General features: G+C 39.2%; 1 protein-coding gene across 1 annotated transcript in view; it reads left to right on the top strand.

Moving 5' to 3' along the window:
* COL28A1 (collagen type XXVIII alpha 1 chain) overlaps positions 1 to 18,601 on the top strand; it is a 139,362-nt gene that overhangs the window by 70,500 nt on the left and 50,261 nt on the right. Inside the window, exons 22-26 of the mRNA XM_081147142.1 lie at positions 299 to 367; positions 986 to 1,054; positions 4,188 to 4,256; positions 5,059 to 5,127; positions 17,165 to 17,233. Of these exons, the coding sequence (XP_081003268.1) occupies positions 299 to 367; positions 986 to 1,054; positions 4,188 to 4,256; positions 5,059 to 5,127; positions 17,165 to 17,233 (345 nt within the window). The remainder of the gene's footprint in view (positions 1 to 298; positions 368 to 985; positions 1,055 to 4,187; positions 4,257 to 5,058; positions 5,128 to 17,164; positions 17,234 to 18,601) is intronic.

Below are 18,601 nucleotides of genomic sequence, written 5' to 3'. Positions count from 1 at the left end.
TTATTAATGGCATTGAAATCTTAGTCATCAATAACTTTAGTAGTGGTTTAATAAAGATGTAAAAATATTTTCATATTGATCTGTGAAACAGACAGGTCATGATATTTTAAAATGCTGGAAACACACTTCTATGTTTTTGCTAATATAATTCCTGTATGTATATGTATATATATATATTTTTTCAAATATATATATATACAGGAAAAATATATATATATTTTCAAATATATATATATATATATATATATATATATATATATATATATGAAATGTAATGAGTATTTTGCTCTGCTTTTAGGGTGATCCGGGTGTTATGGGTCCTTTTGGGATTCCTGGAGCATCAATTCCTGGACCACCTGGGCCTAAGGTATGCATTCCTGGGAATATTTTTTTCTTTTTCTTAGATAGTTGGAAGGAGCAAAATTCATGATACCAGTCAACTAGAATTTTAGTTTTGGAAGAAAATCAAGATATTATCTAGTTCAATCCTGATATATCACACTTAAACAAACTAAAGGCCAGCAGCAAATATAAGATTAGAAACCAGATTTCTGCTCCTGGTCTTGAACTTGTCATTTCAGTTTGAATTACCTCTCCCAAATTCTAGACCTTAATGCAGGTAAGAATTGACTGCATTTATTCAGAAGAATCCTCTAGGATTTATAATCAGAAAGTGTGACAGAAAAGAAATCCACTCCAATCTGAGAGCATTCCCAGGCATTCTTACAGTCTAAATATTTCTGTCTAGTCAGCCACCTCTTATTTCAGTGGCCTTTCTCTAACCAGCTTAGTAGCCTTAACTGACAGCTTTTATTTACTTAGGATTTGAAATTCCCCTCAAGTGTATTAGAAGAATATACTCTCTCAAGATCTGAGCCTAACAGATTAAGCCCTTTACAAACTAACCAATCACTTTTTTGCCCCCTGCCATTATTTCCCATGCAACCTAAAGTCTGAAACTCTGAACATTATTTGAAATATACAGGGTGATAGAGGAGGACCTGGGATGCCTGGATTTAAAGGAGAACCTGGCATTGCTATTCGAGGACCAAAGGTAGGCTTTATTCATGTTCTTTTATTTTATTTTTTCTGTATGTGAGAGAATAAAAGTAGATTTAATGCATTATAAGTTGATGACTGAGGTGGTTCTACTTCCAGTATCTGTTGATGAACCCAAATATAAGAACAGACTATTCCCTTAAAAAAACACCAAGCCAACAGATCATTTATTTTTCATAAATGTAGGGGATGATGACTCCTATGGTTAAATTTTTTGCTGGCTAAACAGTTGTTTGAAAATGCTCTTTTTGTAATGTCTGTGATATGAGATTATATGGCCTCTAGCCTTTTTCATTTTCACATTAATGGCCGATGTATCTCTTCTGCAAAACATTGTCCAAAATGTTTATGTTTGGAAGCTTTTATGAATCAAATTTCTCTGCTTTGTCATCCATCTTTCAGAGTTATTTTAAATGAAAATGCAAATAACGATAGGAGAAGACAGCTTTAAGTAGTCATTTCTATTTTTCCATGGTGACAAAGTGCCATTCCCCTCACACAACACCGAGCGTTACAGCAATATTTAGCATTCCAGATGGCAACAAGCACATCCCCGTCTATGAGAATGGGCTTCAGGGCTCCATAATCAGCAATTAGTAAATTAGTAGCATGTTGTTATGTAGCTTTGAAGCTGGCTTCAGTTCTATCACATTGTCTCTTCTAGACAAAAGAGTTCAAGTACTAACATCAGTGATTTTCAAACTTCAAAAAAAAAAAAGCAATTTAGAACCATCTTTGAAATATAATGCAAAACCCATTATACACTGATTAAATTGTAGGGATTCTTTCTGAAGGTCAAGGGAGGATCCTGACCGTCACTGTTCTTAATCACTTTAGCAGTCATCCTTGCTAAAATGACAATCTCTTGGTTTACTGGGGACAGAGGAGGTTCCAGGGATGTGGGAGGTTCAAGCTGAAACAGAGAAAATCCTGGACAAACCAGAACAAGATGATCACCTTACTCCCCAGACTTTGAAACACACGGGAACCTAAGTTATGTATAAGTCAAGGAGAAAATTTCAAATTTCACAATGCTAAAACTCTAGATATGACCTTGATCAAGAATATTTGGGTGACAATTTTCATAGTGTTTGATAACTTCCTGGATCTGTGTATTACTAAGTTTATGATTTATAGTTACTTCTCTCTAATTATACTATTCCTTACAACAGAAATAAAATCCAATTAAATATGCAGTTTTCTACTGATCATCATTGGACGTTGTTGGTGACAGTACTTAAAGTTATTTTCCTCTTTACCCCAAGCATTTTTGAATCCCTTGACCTCTAAAGATGCTCTTTCTGTCATTCTTCCTAATGCATTGGTTTTTAAGCATTTGAGGGGTTAAATGCCTCATGGAAGTTTTGGCATATTTTCAGTTTTTGTGTGTTACTTCAGGGAGCTCCCAGATTTCCCCTAAAGCCCATTTTAAAACATCAGATTAAGATTTCTGCCCTAGTTTATGTTGAATGAGAGACACTTCAAATTGAATCACTTTGCACGATATTTTCTTGAATCCAGTGCCAAGAGGCCAAGTGGCAAAATTTCATCTAAAAATGTATTGTGAGGAGTCCAAAAAAAAAATTTGAGTCAGAACTCTCCCCTTCTCCCCATCTCCTGATGTTCCTATTAACGTTAGAAGTAACACGCTAACTACAATTTTTGCAGGAGAGACAAAGTTCTCTAGGAAAACATGTTTGTGAACTATTAATGCCCACCCCCAATGAGGGCCAGAGGCTAAACAACAACAGCTGCTGATCATTTGTTATAGGCTTGAGACTTATAAATAAAAACTGAAAGTGAATTTTTATTCCAATTTTCTTTTCCTTTCAACTTAACCAGGGAGCAGTTATTGCTTTGTTTTGTTGTTGGCTGGCTCCTTGTGTAAGCATGGAGAGAAATGGAGATCTTATTTTGGGACATATCCCATATGGATGCTTAAAGCTTTAACCTTAAACATAGTTGGAATAGCATAATAAATTGCTTCTGAGAAGTGGCCAGTTTCCTATAGTTGGAGATATACCAAAACTTACCTTTCCTGAAAACCTTGCCTTGGATTTCTGTTAATGATAAATAAGAAATTAAGTTTTAATAAGTGACCACATGTGTTCTGAAGATGATCATTCTTAGGAGGTTAATCATATAAAACCAGTCTCTTAGACTTAATAGAGAAAAAAACTTGTTGCATGCATGGTTTTCAAAACAAATTTAACTTTCCTGTTGTTTTAAGGGTATGCATATTTTTTCCCCCTTCCAATCAATCATTCTTTCACAGAAGTAGAATTAGAAACTTTCTGGGAGTTGCATTTTGGGCAACATTTTGGCTTGGAAAAATGGCAGTTTGATTTCAGTGTTTGCCAGCATATAAGAAAAGCATTGAGAGTCTTGCTACTTTTTCCAATCTTGGAAAACAAAGTTCTATGTATTAGTAGAGTTTCTTCCTAATGTAAAAACCAAGAATAATTGATGTGTATTGACAAAGGCCATTGCAACAGTTATGACAGTAACAGAATGGGATGTGGTATAAAAGGAATATTATAAGTTTTAAATTTAAGATTTATATTGAATAAATCTTCTAGAAGTGTCTTCCTTGTTTTTTTTTCTTCTTTCCATTCTACTTTAGCCAAAAATTTATTTAATTTCCATTTGTAAAGTTATACATCTCAAAAACTTGTTCAAAAGGCAATAACCACCCTCTCTGTCCTCTATGTAGGAGGCCAGTAGTTACACTAAAAGTTATTGATGCCTAAGGTTATCACTATAAAGCAAATTTATAAGTTTTTCCTAGGTCTCAAGATATGAACCACAAACTCTGTGTCCTATCCCCTTATAAATATTGGCAAACAGCCATCTTCTGATCCCTATGAAGTGTGTTTCCTATAGAGCACTTGGTAATGGTTCAGATACACACCCTACATGCATTCCACGATTCCCACCGACACAATGGATAGGACTTAGGAAGAGATAAGTTACCGTATGTGGTAGGACTTCCTTTTAAACATTTTCCAATCATTTCTTTGCACTTACCAAATCCACCTTTGGCATATTGAGCTGGTATTCTGCTTAAGTTTTGCCTGGTGTTTCACAGTTTAGTCTTATGATATCACCTGGTGTTGGGATTTTCCCAGGGTGCCCAAGGCCCTCGAGGACCAGTGGGCGCTCCAGGTCTCAAAGGCGATGGCTATCCTGGTGTGGCTGTAAGTTTGGGCATTGCTTTCATTTCTTTCTTTCCTCCTTCTCTTTCCTCCTTCCTTCCTTCCTTCCTTCCTTCCTTCCTTCCTTCCTTCCTTCCTTCCTTCCTTCCTTCCTTCCTTCCTTCCTTCCTTCCTTCCTTCCTTCCTCCCTTCCCTTCCCTTCCCTTCCCTCCCTCCCTCCCTCCCTCCCTCCCTCCCTCCCTCCCTCCTTTCTTTCTTTCTTTCTTTCTTTCTTTCTTTCTTTCTTTCTTTCTTTCTTTCTTTCTTTCTTTCTCTCTCTCTCTCTCCCTCCCTCCCTCCCTCCCTCCCTCCCTCCCTCCCTCCCTCCCTCCCTCCCTCCCTCCCTCCTTTCTTTCTTTCTTTCTTTCTTTCTTTCTTTCTTTCTTTCTTTCTTTCTTTCTTTCTTTCTTTCTTTCTTTCCTTCCTTCCTTCCTTCCTTCCTTCCTTCCTTCCTTCCTTCCTTCCTTCCTTCTTTCTTTCTTTCTCTCTCTCTCTCTCTCTCTCTCTCTCTCTTTCCCTCCCTCCCTCCCTCCCTCCCTCCCTCCCTCCCTCCCTCCCTCCCTCCCTCCCTCCCTCCCTCCCTCCTTTCTTTCTTTCTTTCTTTCTTTCTTTCTTTCTTTCTCTTTCTTTCCCTCCCTCCCTCCCTCCCTCCCTCCCTCCCTCCCTCCCTCCCTCCCTCCCTCCCTTCCTTCCTTCCTTCCTTCCTTCCTTCCTTCCTTCCTTCCTTCCTTCCTTCCTTCCTTCCTTCCTTCCGAACTTTACAAACAGCAAGGCTGCTCACTCTCTCCCTTATCTTGCCATCTAGGGACCAAGAGGATTACCAGGACCCCCTGGGCCAATGGGTTTACGTGGAGTGGGGGACACTGGAGCAAAGGTAAGATTTTAAAGCAGGTAACATAGTAGCTTCTAAAAACGTGCCTGTAGGTGTGTGATTTTGGTAAAGTGGTTATCAGGTGCAATAGAAGAGGAGAGCAATCTAAGAATTGATAAAGTTATTTATCCTCCCCTGTGGGCTTCCTGGGGACCTTGCACCAATCTGAACACGTAGCTTAACTTCATGGTTTTTCTCCTGCTTTCCTTGTGGCAACTTTCACATCGCTTTGCTGCTCTGTTAGAGTTCGGGGTAGAGCCCTCCTCTCTTTCTCAGGTGCTCTCATCCAGTCCCATGGCTTTAACTGCCATCCACGTGCTAGTAGCATCCACATTTCTATCTTCCCTGCTCTAAGCTCTGGTCTCACACGTCTAGTTTCTTCCCCATAGCTCCTCTTAGATTTCTCACAGGCCTCTCTGAGCTAACATCAGAAGTGAGCCTTTGATTTCCACCCCATGAGCCTGCATGCTAGCACCATGCACCCCACGCTCTTGCCACGACACTGGAGTCATCCTTGGCCCCTTCCTTCCCCACTCCTCCCTCTACGTTGAGCCCTGTGGTCAGTTCTACCTTCAAAATATATCTCGCCTCTGGCTGGTTTTCGCCTGCTGCTTCCCACAGGGGCAGAGCACCATCATCTCTTTCCTGGGCTATTAAAACAGCCTCTTCACTGGCCTTTCCCCTTCTACGCCTGCCCTTCTATTGCCCAGTAGGCAAAGGGCTCTTTTACAGCCAAAAATCAGACCGTATCTCTTTTCTTAACAGAAAAACACTGGTGGCACCTCTTTGTGCCGAGAGCAAACTCCAGCCACTTTCCAAGGCCTACGAGGCCCTTTGCAACCTGACGGCAGCTCCTGCGCCTTCCTCTCTTGCTGACGCCCCATCCCCGCTCTTCTACCCCCAGTGTGGCCTCCACTACACACTGCTTCAGCTCATTCCTGCTTCCAGGCTTGGTTCTGCCAGGATGGCTCGCCTCCCTGACCGTCGGTACGAAAGCAACCCTCTCTCTTCTCCCTGCCTCCTGATCACTACTGTATCCCCATCTGTGTTTCCTACAAAGAATGTATCACTTTCTGAAGTCATTTTACTCATTTCCTGCCTGGCCTATTCCACAAGAGTCAATTCTCCAGGAAAGCAGCCTCTTTGCCTTGTTCCCTGAGAAATTCCCGGCCCCAGCACTAGATGTGCCACCCAGCAGGAGCTTTATAACATGTTAAACGAGTGGAAAATGAATGATCAATATTACCCTACAGAGAGCACTTTCCCTTAGAAATACACCCACTCTGTTTTTTAAATGCTTCCAGGTCATTAAGGAGAGAGGTGGTAAGTGCTCAATGCCAACTTTTTCTTGGTCTCTGCCCCATCACTTAGGAGTGACCACACCTCGATTCTGCTTCTGTATAATGAACGGGGCAGGTGTTCTCATGTTCTCTCCCACTAGAATGAAAGATTGAAGACCCGTGGCGCTAACTATCATCTCCGAAGGAGATCTCTGTCTGTTGGGGTCATCATGAGAGCCCAGGAGAGGCTGTGTCTGCAAGTGCCGAGTAAACTGTGCAGAGCAGACACACCTGAGGCTCTTTTATCGAGGGTCTGTCTTGGTCAGACTAAGGACTGACTCCCATCTACTAAGGCACCTCAACAGTGTCAATAAGCACGCTGAATTTGGGTACTGTAATATTCTTTTTTCTTTATGACAAAATATCTGTCATATGTTAAAATTCAAAAGTAGAAAGAGAAACTTCAATACATAAATCTCATTATTTTCTGCTCTGAGTGAAACATTAGTAAAAACTTTTGTTATTACACTAAATATTCCTTTGGTTAGAGAAACAGGTTATTCTTATTTAAATGGAGGCATGATACAAAATTTGTTCAGTATATACTGGAGTGGATTTGTACTCCAATGGAACTGTGTGATCATTTACATTTCCAGAGTAAATCATTATAAATAATTTATATAAGTATGTATTGTACTATATTAATTATACTATTATGTTACTGTCTTGTAATGAGCAATAATAATAAAGAAAGGTATTGAGGCACACAGATAGAGAACATTTAAAAATGTGATTCTTGTGAATATTCACTCTCAGATTATTTAACATGCGGACTAAAACATTTACTACATGACTTCATATACAGTTTCTCTCTGAGTCCCTGGTATTTGTTTCCATACACATTTTAAGGGGAAAATTCAAGGAAAAGAGTGTTCCTTTTAAATTTTATCCTGCCTATTTTTTTTAACAGTCAACATGTTGTCAGAAGCTGTATCTTAAGTGAAACATATTATCTCTGTGAGCCCACAGGGGAGGCTGAGTGGAAGCCCCAGCCTGTAGCTCACTTCTCGCTGAAGGGAGACGAGAGCTCTAGCTAGGACCTGCCTCTGTTCGCCCGCCTCCCTCTCCGCTGACTTTTCCTTCTCTCTCTGCCTCTCTCTGTAGATGCTGGGAAGGTATGTTATCCTGAGGATCACTAGCCCTGGAGGGAGATGTTAGGAGTGAGAGCTAGTCTTAGAATCCACGAACTTGGATCATAACTTGAAAATAAAGGAAATTAAAAACCAAACATCAGCTTTTCATAATTTGCAAAATCATCTCTCCTCTTTTAAAGAAGCCTTAAAGTCTCTATATGGATTTTTTTTTTTTTTTCCCTAAAGAAAATTTGGACACACACACACAGAAGCTGGTAAAGAAAAGAAAGTATTCAAGAAAGTCTAATTACCACTTAACTTTGTCCTTCTGGATTGGCAGAGTGAAGGTGAAACTCTCAAAATACCTAAAGTTGTCAGTGGTGGCAAAAGTACAGGACTTAAGTCTGTGCAAAACTCCTCTCCTTCCATTTTGACTTTTAAAATGGCAGAGAATCATAATGTGTGTAGTTGTATAGACATATATATCTGATATGTTTTTCATTTAAACTCTGTGTAGTCACCTTAAAATATTGGCCTTAGGGCATTAACTTATAAAACAAATGTGTTTTGAAATGAGGAAACCATTAAGGTTGACGATTAATTTATGGTTGGCTTTTGTGATATTTGGTTAAGGTCACATGTGGTTAGCACATGACACAGACATTGGAATCAAAGCTCCTATGTTTCAAAACATATAAAAACCAGTCCCTGACATCTTGCACTCTTGTGGTGCTCCAGGGCTTTCTTCCAAGTGGAAGAATTCCATATGACATCAGTGGCTAGAGCACGTCTATATACATTACCTTTACTTTAATCCAAATTTTGACAAGGACTTCTGAGAGATTTCTAAAATTCTTGTAAAAACGGCAACATTCGAGGAAATAGCAGATATGGTTTTAAAATCCACTTTGGAAACATGCCCTGAAGAGGAACAGACATTTTTGTTTCTTGCTAAGTGGGGTGTCCTCATTCGGTGCCCTGGCCCCGGGACCCAAACTCCCTGCTCATCACAGGGAAGTCAAGTTCAAAGATCCTATCTAATGCTGCCTGCATTTCTTTCTTTTTTTTTTTTTTAAATATATTTTTATTGAGTTCAGAGAGAGGAAAGGAGAGAGAGAGACAGAAACATCAATGGTGAGAGAGTCATTGATCAAGCCCACAACCGGACATGTGCCCTGACTGGGAATCGAACCCCAATTGCCCGGATCCCAGGTCAATGCTCAACCTCTGAGCCACGCCTGGCCTGCCTGCATTTCTTTACTGGACCATTAGAGATGAGAAGAACCCTTTGTGATTTGGGGACAATCATTATACAAATCTAATTTCCCCTAGAGAAGCTCAGATAACTTTTTGTTCCTGTATTTTTGCCCACAAAGGCTCGTGGGGTGCATATCGCCCCAGGGCTGATACACTGACATCTCTGAGGGTGAGAATTTGTTCTTGGCTTCTTAGAAGAGTAATGAATACAAAAAGTGGCTCTCATGAGCTCCATAAAAGTAGGTGCATCCTCCCAGGTCCCTCTCTGAGCTCTTTCAGCCCCCTTCAGTGTGCTAGTTTCTCACAGAGAAAGCCATGGCCTTCCCCAAAGCTCTGGAGCAGCTGAGCTCAGGCCAGTTCTTGCAGAGAGCAGATCAAGCCTGGTTTTTGGGGCCCTCAACGGACCTCTTACCGGCGAGTGTTTGGAATAAGGTCTGTGGGCAGAAAGACTTGGGTTGTTGTTGTTATTATTTTATATTACCTAAATATTATATATTGTATGATATCTAAATATTGCCAGAATATTGTGACGTTTTTAAACAACCCCCTCTTAAACAGGCGAGGAAATCAAGAACCATAAAGGCTGAACAACTTTCCCCTTTGTACTCTATCGTGTTTGTGTGTGAGAAGGAGACTATGAATAGGATGAATGAATGAAAGACTAAATACGTAAATAAGTCAGAGCAGAAAGAATGACTAGGCCTGCTCTATAGGTGCTCAGTCTCCAGAACTGTCCATCTTCTATCATGACATCATTTAGCGTACAGTTGGATTGTTTCTCTTTTCAGTCTAGCTTTTCCACGGCCACGACTTAAATTATGTAAACATTCAAGAGAAGCAAAAGCCTAAACTCCAAAGAGTTAAACATTTTTCAAAAGCTTTAAATGTTTGACTATTGTAAATACATGCCTTCTTTGACAAAAGTGGCCCGCAGTCATAAATTAAAAGGCAAGTCTATGTGAAATTCCAGTGAGTATCATTATTCTAAAAATGTTCCCAGCGCCTGAATGGCCCCTCTGTTCTCTGCAATGGCTCACATATGTGCACACCACCAAACAGGCAGTGGCGGGACAGAGGAGCGATTCACAGACATGCACCAGGAATTTGTCGATTCCATCACAGGCATGGACTGCACAAGGAGCTCCATTTGATCGGTGTCTGACAAGGAGGGCTGGCCTGGGACACAGACTTCATGGTAATGAAGTTAAGGGTCCATGATTCCAAACTGGAGTTGATGAAACCCACCTCCCATAACTTGACTGCAAAATTGCTACAGGCAGGACAATCAGCTCAGAAAACAGGACTAATTAAAGCCAGAGCCATATCAAATTTAAATTCCAGACAATTTGACCTTTAGACTTCAGTAAAGGTCACATTCAAACCAGGAAAACTTGACTAGGTGACTTTTCAAGGTTACTTCCCACTTCAGTTCTATGCATGATCGCTGAAACCAGAGCTGTACTCGTATCTTATGATTTTCAGTATTGCTTTCCTCTCTCTTTGCTATTTTCCTAGCTTTGCATTTCTCTCCCCAGGAGTACACACATACGTTCCCTTTTGCCCTGGAGATGCACAGGAAGTCGTCTTCTTTTTTAAAAATTTATCTTTATTGTTGAAAGTATTACATATGCCCCCCCCTTCTTCCCTATTGTCTTCCTAACATTCTCCACCCATCAACATATTTTTATTTTTAATCATGCAGACTGAAGGAAATCCCCCCTCCGCCCCGTGAAAAATTATATTAAATATCAGTACAAGAGAGCCTTTTCTCCGCCCTGTCATTAGGGGCAGTGTCAGTGTTTCTATTTTCAAGGTTTCCATCTCAGCTAAGTAAGACTGTCCTTCTCCAATGCCACTCTTGGCACAGGAGAATCACTTGCTCATCTTTGGTGAGGTGATTTTGAGAAAAGAAAGAATCAACAACAAATTCCCTAAATCCTAAACTAAGTTTTTAAATTATCATGGGCATTGAGTTACTGCTGCTTTGGAGTGAGTATTAAATTTCAAGAAGAGAAATTGATTTGAAGAACTGAAATTATTTTAAATATTTTGAAATTTAAATCTTGGAAAATACACTAAAGGAAATGTTATAGCGATTTGAGTGTTTTCTCGCATCTTCTTAATTATTTTCTCATCCCCCTGATATTTGTGCTGTTAATTGTTGCTGTTTTCCTTTTCACTGGGTGTCAGTGAGAAGTGACTGAGTGATAGGACAATGGTTAGTCAATAATCACACATTGTCAGTATCTGCGATGTCTGTCCATAAGCTTCGAAGAAAGACTCTAAAATTTCCATTGACATTCTGGCCACACAAGTGAAGCATTCAAGAGTTACTCAAGCATTGCATACATTCATTACATAATTCATCCCAGAGTGGGACTTATTTTTGTGGTAGTTGGAGCCTTAGTAGTTATATCTTAATTTTATTTAAAAGCCAGAAAGACAGAAACATTAAGCAGCTGCCAAACATCACTTTGACTTCTACCTTATTTTAAAACACAATTGTTCCTCAGTTTCATCATGTAGTAGAATCTTCAGTGTACCATTCCTTGGAAAACTCTCAAGAAGTTAATTCTTTTCACAGTAAATTCAATTTGCTTTTTTATTGTCCCCAAAGTAAAAAAAAAAAAGCATAAAATCACTTTTAGGACAACTGTAACTTGCCTCTACAACCTTCTCTAAGAGTGACAGGGGCTTAATTGACACAAACAAAGGGAGAAAAAATGATTAAAGCCTTATAAAAGTGTGTGGGGGACAGGGAGGGAGAGAGAGTCTAATAGGCTCTTTTGTCTCTAGGAGCACTATCTTCTCAAATACTATATTTCAATCTTATAAAATATAGAAGATATAACAGATTGTCTCCTTATTACTACTCTGCTTGAGACCTCTGCCATTTATTAGCTGTGTGACCTCAGTAAAACTTTTATCTCAGTGAGACTTAGCCTCTTCATCTTTGATTTGGGGTACGAATGCCTACTTCACAGGGTTATTCTGAGAAATTAATGGAATTATGTCCATAAAACATTTTTATGAATTCTAATATATTAAAGTATTATTAGTAGTAGTAGTCATAGTATGCACTTAATCTACCAAATCAAGTATATTGCAGTAGGAACAAAAAGAGCATACGAATTCGTGTAGGCAGGAGATCTGGAATGAGACCAATTAAAACACTGGGGTAAGCCGCAAAATTGAGGAATGGCGACGGGGGGGAAATGGAAAGGGAAGCCTTAGAGAGCTGGGTATTTGTGCAGATTGTGTGGGCCTCTTAGGAATCTTATAATCAGGATATTTTCCTTCTTCTCCTTGAGAGAGTGTGATGGACTCAAGTGTAGGAAAAGAGCTTTCACAGCCACAGAGCCATGTGTTTGCATTAAGTGGAGGCTGGAAGAAAGTCTATGGAGAAGTTAGCACATTTCATCCAGCCTTGGCCAACGCCAAGACGAGAGGTGAATTCTGGGGTCAAACCTTGGTTTGAATTGCTTCTGGATGCATGGTTTTTAGCAAATCATGTATTTTCTCGAGCCTCAATTTCCTTACCTGTAAACTGGGGTAAGTTGATGTTCATAGGATCAGAGAAGATAATGAATGAAAAGGACCTGCCATGCAATAAACTTAATACATTTTAATGATTATTTATTTTATTATTAATCATAATAGTTTTAGGATGAACCCAAGCAAAGATTTACCAATGAGAAAATGAATGATCATGGTAGTGCTTTTGCTTTTTTTCTTCCATTTCTCTTAAAAAGTAAAAGATTGAATAAATGTTTAGTAGGATTATTGTAAGATTATGTATGATTTTAAGGGGGTTGAAATTAACCACTCTGCAAGGTTATGGTCTAAGTAAAACCTTCACCAAATCATTTGTTAAGTTCACGGATACAAGACCTGCAGGTAGTCCTAAACTTGACAATTTCCTGTCAAAACAAAAGGAATGTCTCCTCTAGAATCCCTTTTATGGGCCAAAAGGAAGCTGTAGGCAACCTAAATAGTTAGTTGTCCTTTTTTGAGGGAGCAGAGTTGGGCAAGTAGGGGTAGGACTTAAGCTATGGTCTTACGAAATTGATGGGCACAGCTACAAATGGCAACTCCAGAATTTGCTTTCTGCTTTGCTCATTGACTCCTAATGCAGGAGCTCCCTCTGCAGGCGTCAACAACCCTTAGATTCTGCATGGAAGCTAAGTCCAGCTATGCAAGTACCTGTTGCAATTCTTTCTATTTGCGAATGTCACTGTACCCACCAACCACATAACTGAAAATGTCATGGTAAACACACTTCTTTGGTACCACTGGTGCTGCACTGTGTCAGAATCAGTGCTATCAAGTATGAAGTGAGTCCTGATGACACTCCTTGTATACACATTTACCTGATCGTATAGCTTAGCATGGGTATGTGGCACATGGAACAAAAGACAGGATGCATTTTTAAGACCCCCTCCATACTAGAGAGACACTACCTCTGTGGATTCACACAGCTCATTAAGTGCCTGATATTCCCATCTATTGAAAAGCATGGTACATGTATACCAAGGAATGACCCTACTACCATGTTATTGACCAATTCTCTCATCTGCAGTTTATGTCAAGTCTTAATTTAAAGTCTATCAGATTAATAAAAGCCTGTATCAGATTATGTTCAGATAGGCCAAAAGATATAAAAGAATACTTTGGTAGATAAAACATAGCTATATGGCAATGATTATATTAATAAGAATGGACAACTTGTTTGAGATAAACATTGCAGCACCACATATAACATGGGATCCCACCCTTAAAAAACTCACTTGCCAAAGTTCAAGTATAAAAAGGGCCATAAGGTGTCTACAGGGTCAGCTATGCTATTGCATGTAGCTTCAGACATTTTTAAATGGTGAGGGTTAGGGGAAACTAAATGAGAGAAAAAAAACAGTGAAAATGAAGTTGGTGAGAATGGCCTAAGGTAAACTCACAACTTATTTCAATGATTTTTCCCACTTGCTTTCCCATCTGGTGTGTGTGTGTGTGTGTGTGTGTGTGTGTTAGTATGATAAATACTAATTGAAATGATGGTTCTGACTAAAATCATCACAAGAAAAGTATCATGAATTAAATAGAGTGTCAAATTCTTTCTTAAAAGAAATACTACTTTATTAACAATCTCCATTGTCTTCTTACCATGACCCTAGTTTTTTTAAATTACGAAACATTTTATACATACCAAGAATACATGAAACACATGTAAGTTATACTAATGCTATTGAATCTACCTGTGTGTCCCTCCTCCCCTTTGCCCATCTGCCTATCTTTAAAATCTCATATTCTCCTAATTAAGGATGAACATCACAGTAACCTTTCCTCACCCACACTGGTGAGATATTTATTAGGTATTGTTCATGGATTTTAAAAATGTTATTAAAACATTATGAAAATTATTAAGCACATACAAAAGCAGAAACACTAGTAATTCCCATTTATCCATCCTACTCCTTCAACAATTATCAACGTGTGGTCAACCTTTATCAGTATCCCTCATTCGTCACTTCTCCTCCTTGCACCACATTATCCCAGCAAACCCCAGACATCACCTATCTAGGGCTTTAGCTTCTGTCTCTCTAATATATGAGCTCTTTTAAAAAAATCACTGCAATACCATTAGCAAACCTAAAAAACATTAGTAACAATTCCATAGTATCACCCATTTTCAGACATTAAAATTTCCCAGCTTGTCTTATAAATTTAGTATAGTTGGTTTGTTTGAATTGGGATCCAAACAGTGTTGCATTTGAATTCACATCTCTTTTTAAAAGCAAAGGTTACATGTCAGATGTCGAGCTAGAGACCTGGCCAGATACAGGGTCAGTTTTCCTTAGCTGGAAGGCTTCATAGATGGGGCCATCTAGGCCGCTGCATCACATGAGGTGTCTAACCTCAGCATGGAAGGGTAGAAATGAAGAGAAACACAAGAGAGGGACCTATTGTATCTGGGTGGGGTCGAGGGTAACCAGGCAAAGACAATTATTTTTTGATAAAACATTTAATGATTCTGGATGAAATCCACTTAACTATATTTAGTACTTAACTACTTTACTGTGTTCTGTTTTGTTGGAGGGACTCAAAATGTAGCAACTGTGTGAACCAGTTAGGTGTAGTTGGAGACCTTCACTTGGTGAACTTGTAGACACTCCCTTTAAAGGTACTTCAGAGGTACTCCAGAAAAGAGAAATGATAAAAACGTATATAACACAAGGCAAGCTCATGTTCTCTGCTTGGAATTCTTGATGATCGGAGTGATCATTTAAGCTGGGAGAAACTTGGGGCCACTCAAATTTGGGAGTCAGAAGGAGAGAGGCATTAAAGAGATAATTAGTACCTGTGGTCTCAAAAGCAGGTAAGTAGTGACAGGAAGAGTTGGAGACTGGAGACCAGAATCACGAAAGTGGAATGTAAGCAAAAGGGAAATATGTAATTATAAAAAATAGAGATTAAAAGAATGAAGTCAGTAATAAGGTACTTGTATAGTTTAAAAGTCTTCCTCACTCTTTTCAGACCTTGTTTTCTCTAGAAGTATTTTAAGGTCTGTAAGTAAAAAGTAAAGGATGAGCTGTTTTCCTAGGTAAACAATTTCATCATTTCTTAAACTCCATGCATTTGGCATTGTTGGAAGCTATAAGCTACTTAGCTTCTAACAGGACACGCACAAAACAAGACCCAGGGCAAAGGGCTCGGGAGATCTAGGTTCAAAGTCTGGCTCTGGTCCTTTTATTCATTTTTTTAAACAAAAATAACTTTATGGAGACATATTTAATATATCATAGAATTTACCCATTTCAAATGTAAAATTCAATGACTGTTTAGTAAATTTACCAAGTTATTACAGCCATTACCATAAATCAGTTTATGAACATTTTCTTTCCCCCAATAAGATCCCTCATGCCCATTTATAGTTAATCCTATTCCTGGCCCCAGGCAACCACTGATTTACTGTCTCTATAGATTTGCCTTTTCTGGGCATTTTATATAAATGAAATCAAACCATATGCCTTCTCATATATCTGGCTTCTTTTGCTGAAAATAATGTTTTTGGGGTCCATCCATGTCAGAGCATGCATCTGTAGTTCATTCCTTTTTACTGCTGACCATCCCACACTGTCTATCCATTACCAGTAGATGGCCATTTAGGTTGTTTCCAGTTTGGGGCTCTTCTGAATAATGCTGCTAAGAGCATTTGTATGTAAGTCTTGGTATGGACATATGTCTTCATGTTCCTTGGTTATATACCTAGGAGTGAAATTACTAGATCATAAGGTATATTTATGTTGAACTTTTTAAGAAATTGAATGCCAAACTGTTTTCTAAAGTGGCTGCACCAGCAAGATCTGAGGGTTCCTATTTCTCCACATCTTCCAAGCTCTGCCTCTTAAGAGCTGTGAAGCTTTGGGCAAACTTTAGTTTCCTCTTTAGCAAACTATGCGGGTGGGGAGTTAGCATTTACCAAGTGTCTACTCTATGCTAGACTCTGACAGGAGCACCCACATTCTTGGTCTCGCTTCATCGATCTCCCCAGGGTTTTCCATGTATCTGATGAATTTACTGAGGCTCAGAGGAGGTAGGTAAATTAGTCATCACTGCAGTACAGGATGGTGGTAAATACTAAATTATATCAAATAAAACATATGAACAGGCCTAGTAAAGTGTTGGGAACGTAGAGGGTGGCTAATGGAGAGATTTTTATTTCTCTGCTTCTTCCCACCATCATTCGCATCTCCAGTAGGTCTAGCCACAGGGCCTGACTTACCCTAATTAGGTCCCACCACTTTTCTGGTGTTGGTCGCCTGTTATGGAACTGTTGAGCTTTGGAGAATCTGAAAAGCCTTTATAGAATTTATCCTGCAGTCACAGCTACTCTAGTGGCAGAAGTATCACAGAGCCAATCCCTAACCCAAGTAGCGTAATCTTTGCTGCACAAAATAGTGAGAGCAACTAGTTCAGGATGGGCTTCTATCTTTTCATGGTTGCTTTTTTTTTCGTGTCTCTTTTCACAATGGCTGTATTTTTCCAGATTCCAGAGAAGGGAGTTCTGAATAAAAAGTATATATTAAGGTTGCCAAGAAGTTAATTGACTTGATTACTTTGAAATGGACCCAGTTGGCTTGCAGACTGAATAAATGGCAATACCAAAAGAAAACAAAGGGAGATAACACCCCCTTTGTCAAGTTCAGGAAAGTGGTGTGGGGTAAAAGGACTCAATAGCTTAGTCAAATTCAAGGGTGTGGAATTTGTAAATATATTTTTTAACATAAAACTTTATATGAAATATTTTTAATATTTTAAATATACAACATAAAGTGTTTTTAAAAATTAGTAACTTGTCATGCATTGTCTTTTCAGGGAGAGCCTGGCGTCAGAGGACCTCCAGGCCCCTCTGGGCCTCGGGGCATAGGAACCCAAGGGCCCAAGGTGAGTCCCCAGGTCTGTGCGGTGTGAGGGTCAGGTACCATCCCTGACAACTGAGTAAACATTCACTTCATAGTAAGTGTTCATTTTGGTGTTTGCTCATTTTTTCTTGATTACTGATAAAAAGTCTTCTTTTCTCATATCATGTGAATGTTCAGTAAATAGAACATTGAAGTTTATAAGGCCATTCTCTTCCCCGAAAGAAATTAGTAAGCCAGTATCTCTTAAGAAAGTGGTTGCAAAGTGCTCAAAATATTTCGAGGTTCCTTAGAAGCTGTGAAATCATTAAGAAGCGTGTCTTTACTTTGGCCAGAGGTGCTTCAGGTGGTCTTTTAACAGGACACCAGACACTGTATCTATTGTGTCATAGGTGTGTAGTAGACTGTCAGGGCCTCAGTGCAAGGGTCTAGGTTTTCTGTCTCCATGGAAGGAAAGAGAAACTTCCTTTGGCTCCCTTTGCTCTCACTTCTACTTTTCTTCCTTTTGCCAACTCCAGTTTGGTGATCATTTATCCTTTTAATCCAGTGTCCTCCTCTCTCCACTGCAGGGGGACATTTGGCAATGTCTGGGGTCATTTTGGGGGTTCACAACTGGAGAAGGATTGTTATTGGCACCGAGAGGGTAGAGAGGCCAGGGATGCTGCCAAATGGCCTATAGTGCACAAGACAGCCTCCCATAATAAAGAATCATCCAGCTCAGAATGCCAATAGTGCTGAGACTGAGAGGTTGTTTTAATTGTTCACTCACTTGCTCAACAAACATTTTTTTGATTTGTTCAAAAAGTAAGGTAAAGAAGTATCAGGTATGTTTATAGGGAAAACAGGTGTCAGTGAGCCATCCATCACAAATTCAAATTTCAAATAGATGTATTCACCCCTGCAAATGCATGGAAGTGAATTAGAATCCTGTTACCAGAGAGGAAAGGGGAGAGGCTTTATGAGTCAAAGTTACTGAAGATCTCAGAATTACTAAGATTCTTTATCTTTTCTTTGTCCATCAACTCCATTGGGGCAGTGGGCTATTTCTTAAGCTCATAGATCACTTTATGTGGGTGAAGATTGCCCCAAGATGTTAGTAGTTGTTATCACTGGGTGATGGGAAGATGGGTCTATTTTTTTCAGTGTCATCTTTATATCTATTTAAATTTTCTTTCCTTTTCTTTTCTTTTTTTGCAATGAGCAGGTATTCCTCTTACAATCAGAAAAAATAAAGTTTTTTTTTCATAGTGGAAAGAAAAAGTCTGACTTATACAGTAACTTATATTAACCCAGCATTTCTACAAAGCTTATTCCATCAAATGTTAATCTGGGAGCTTCTGGGATAGTTAAACTAACCTCTCTATTGCCGGACTTCTTAGAGGCTTTACTATTT

This window comes from Miniopterus schreibersii (assembly GCF_964146895.1).
Source record: "Miniopterus schreibersii genome assembly, chromosome: 9".
In the NCBI taxonomy this organism is placed as follows: domain Eukaryota; kingdom Metazoa; phylum Chordata; class Mammalia; order Chiroptera; family Miniopteridae; genus Miniopterus; species Miniopterus schreibersii.
The sequence above is the reverse complement of the archived record's forward strand: the minus strand, read 5'-3'. Positions and strand labels throughout refer to the sequence as shown.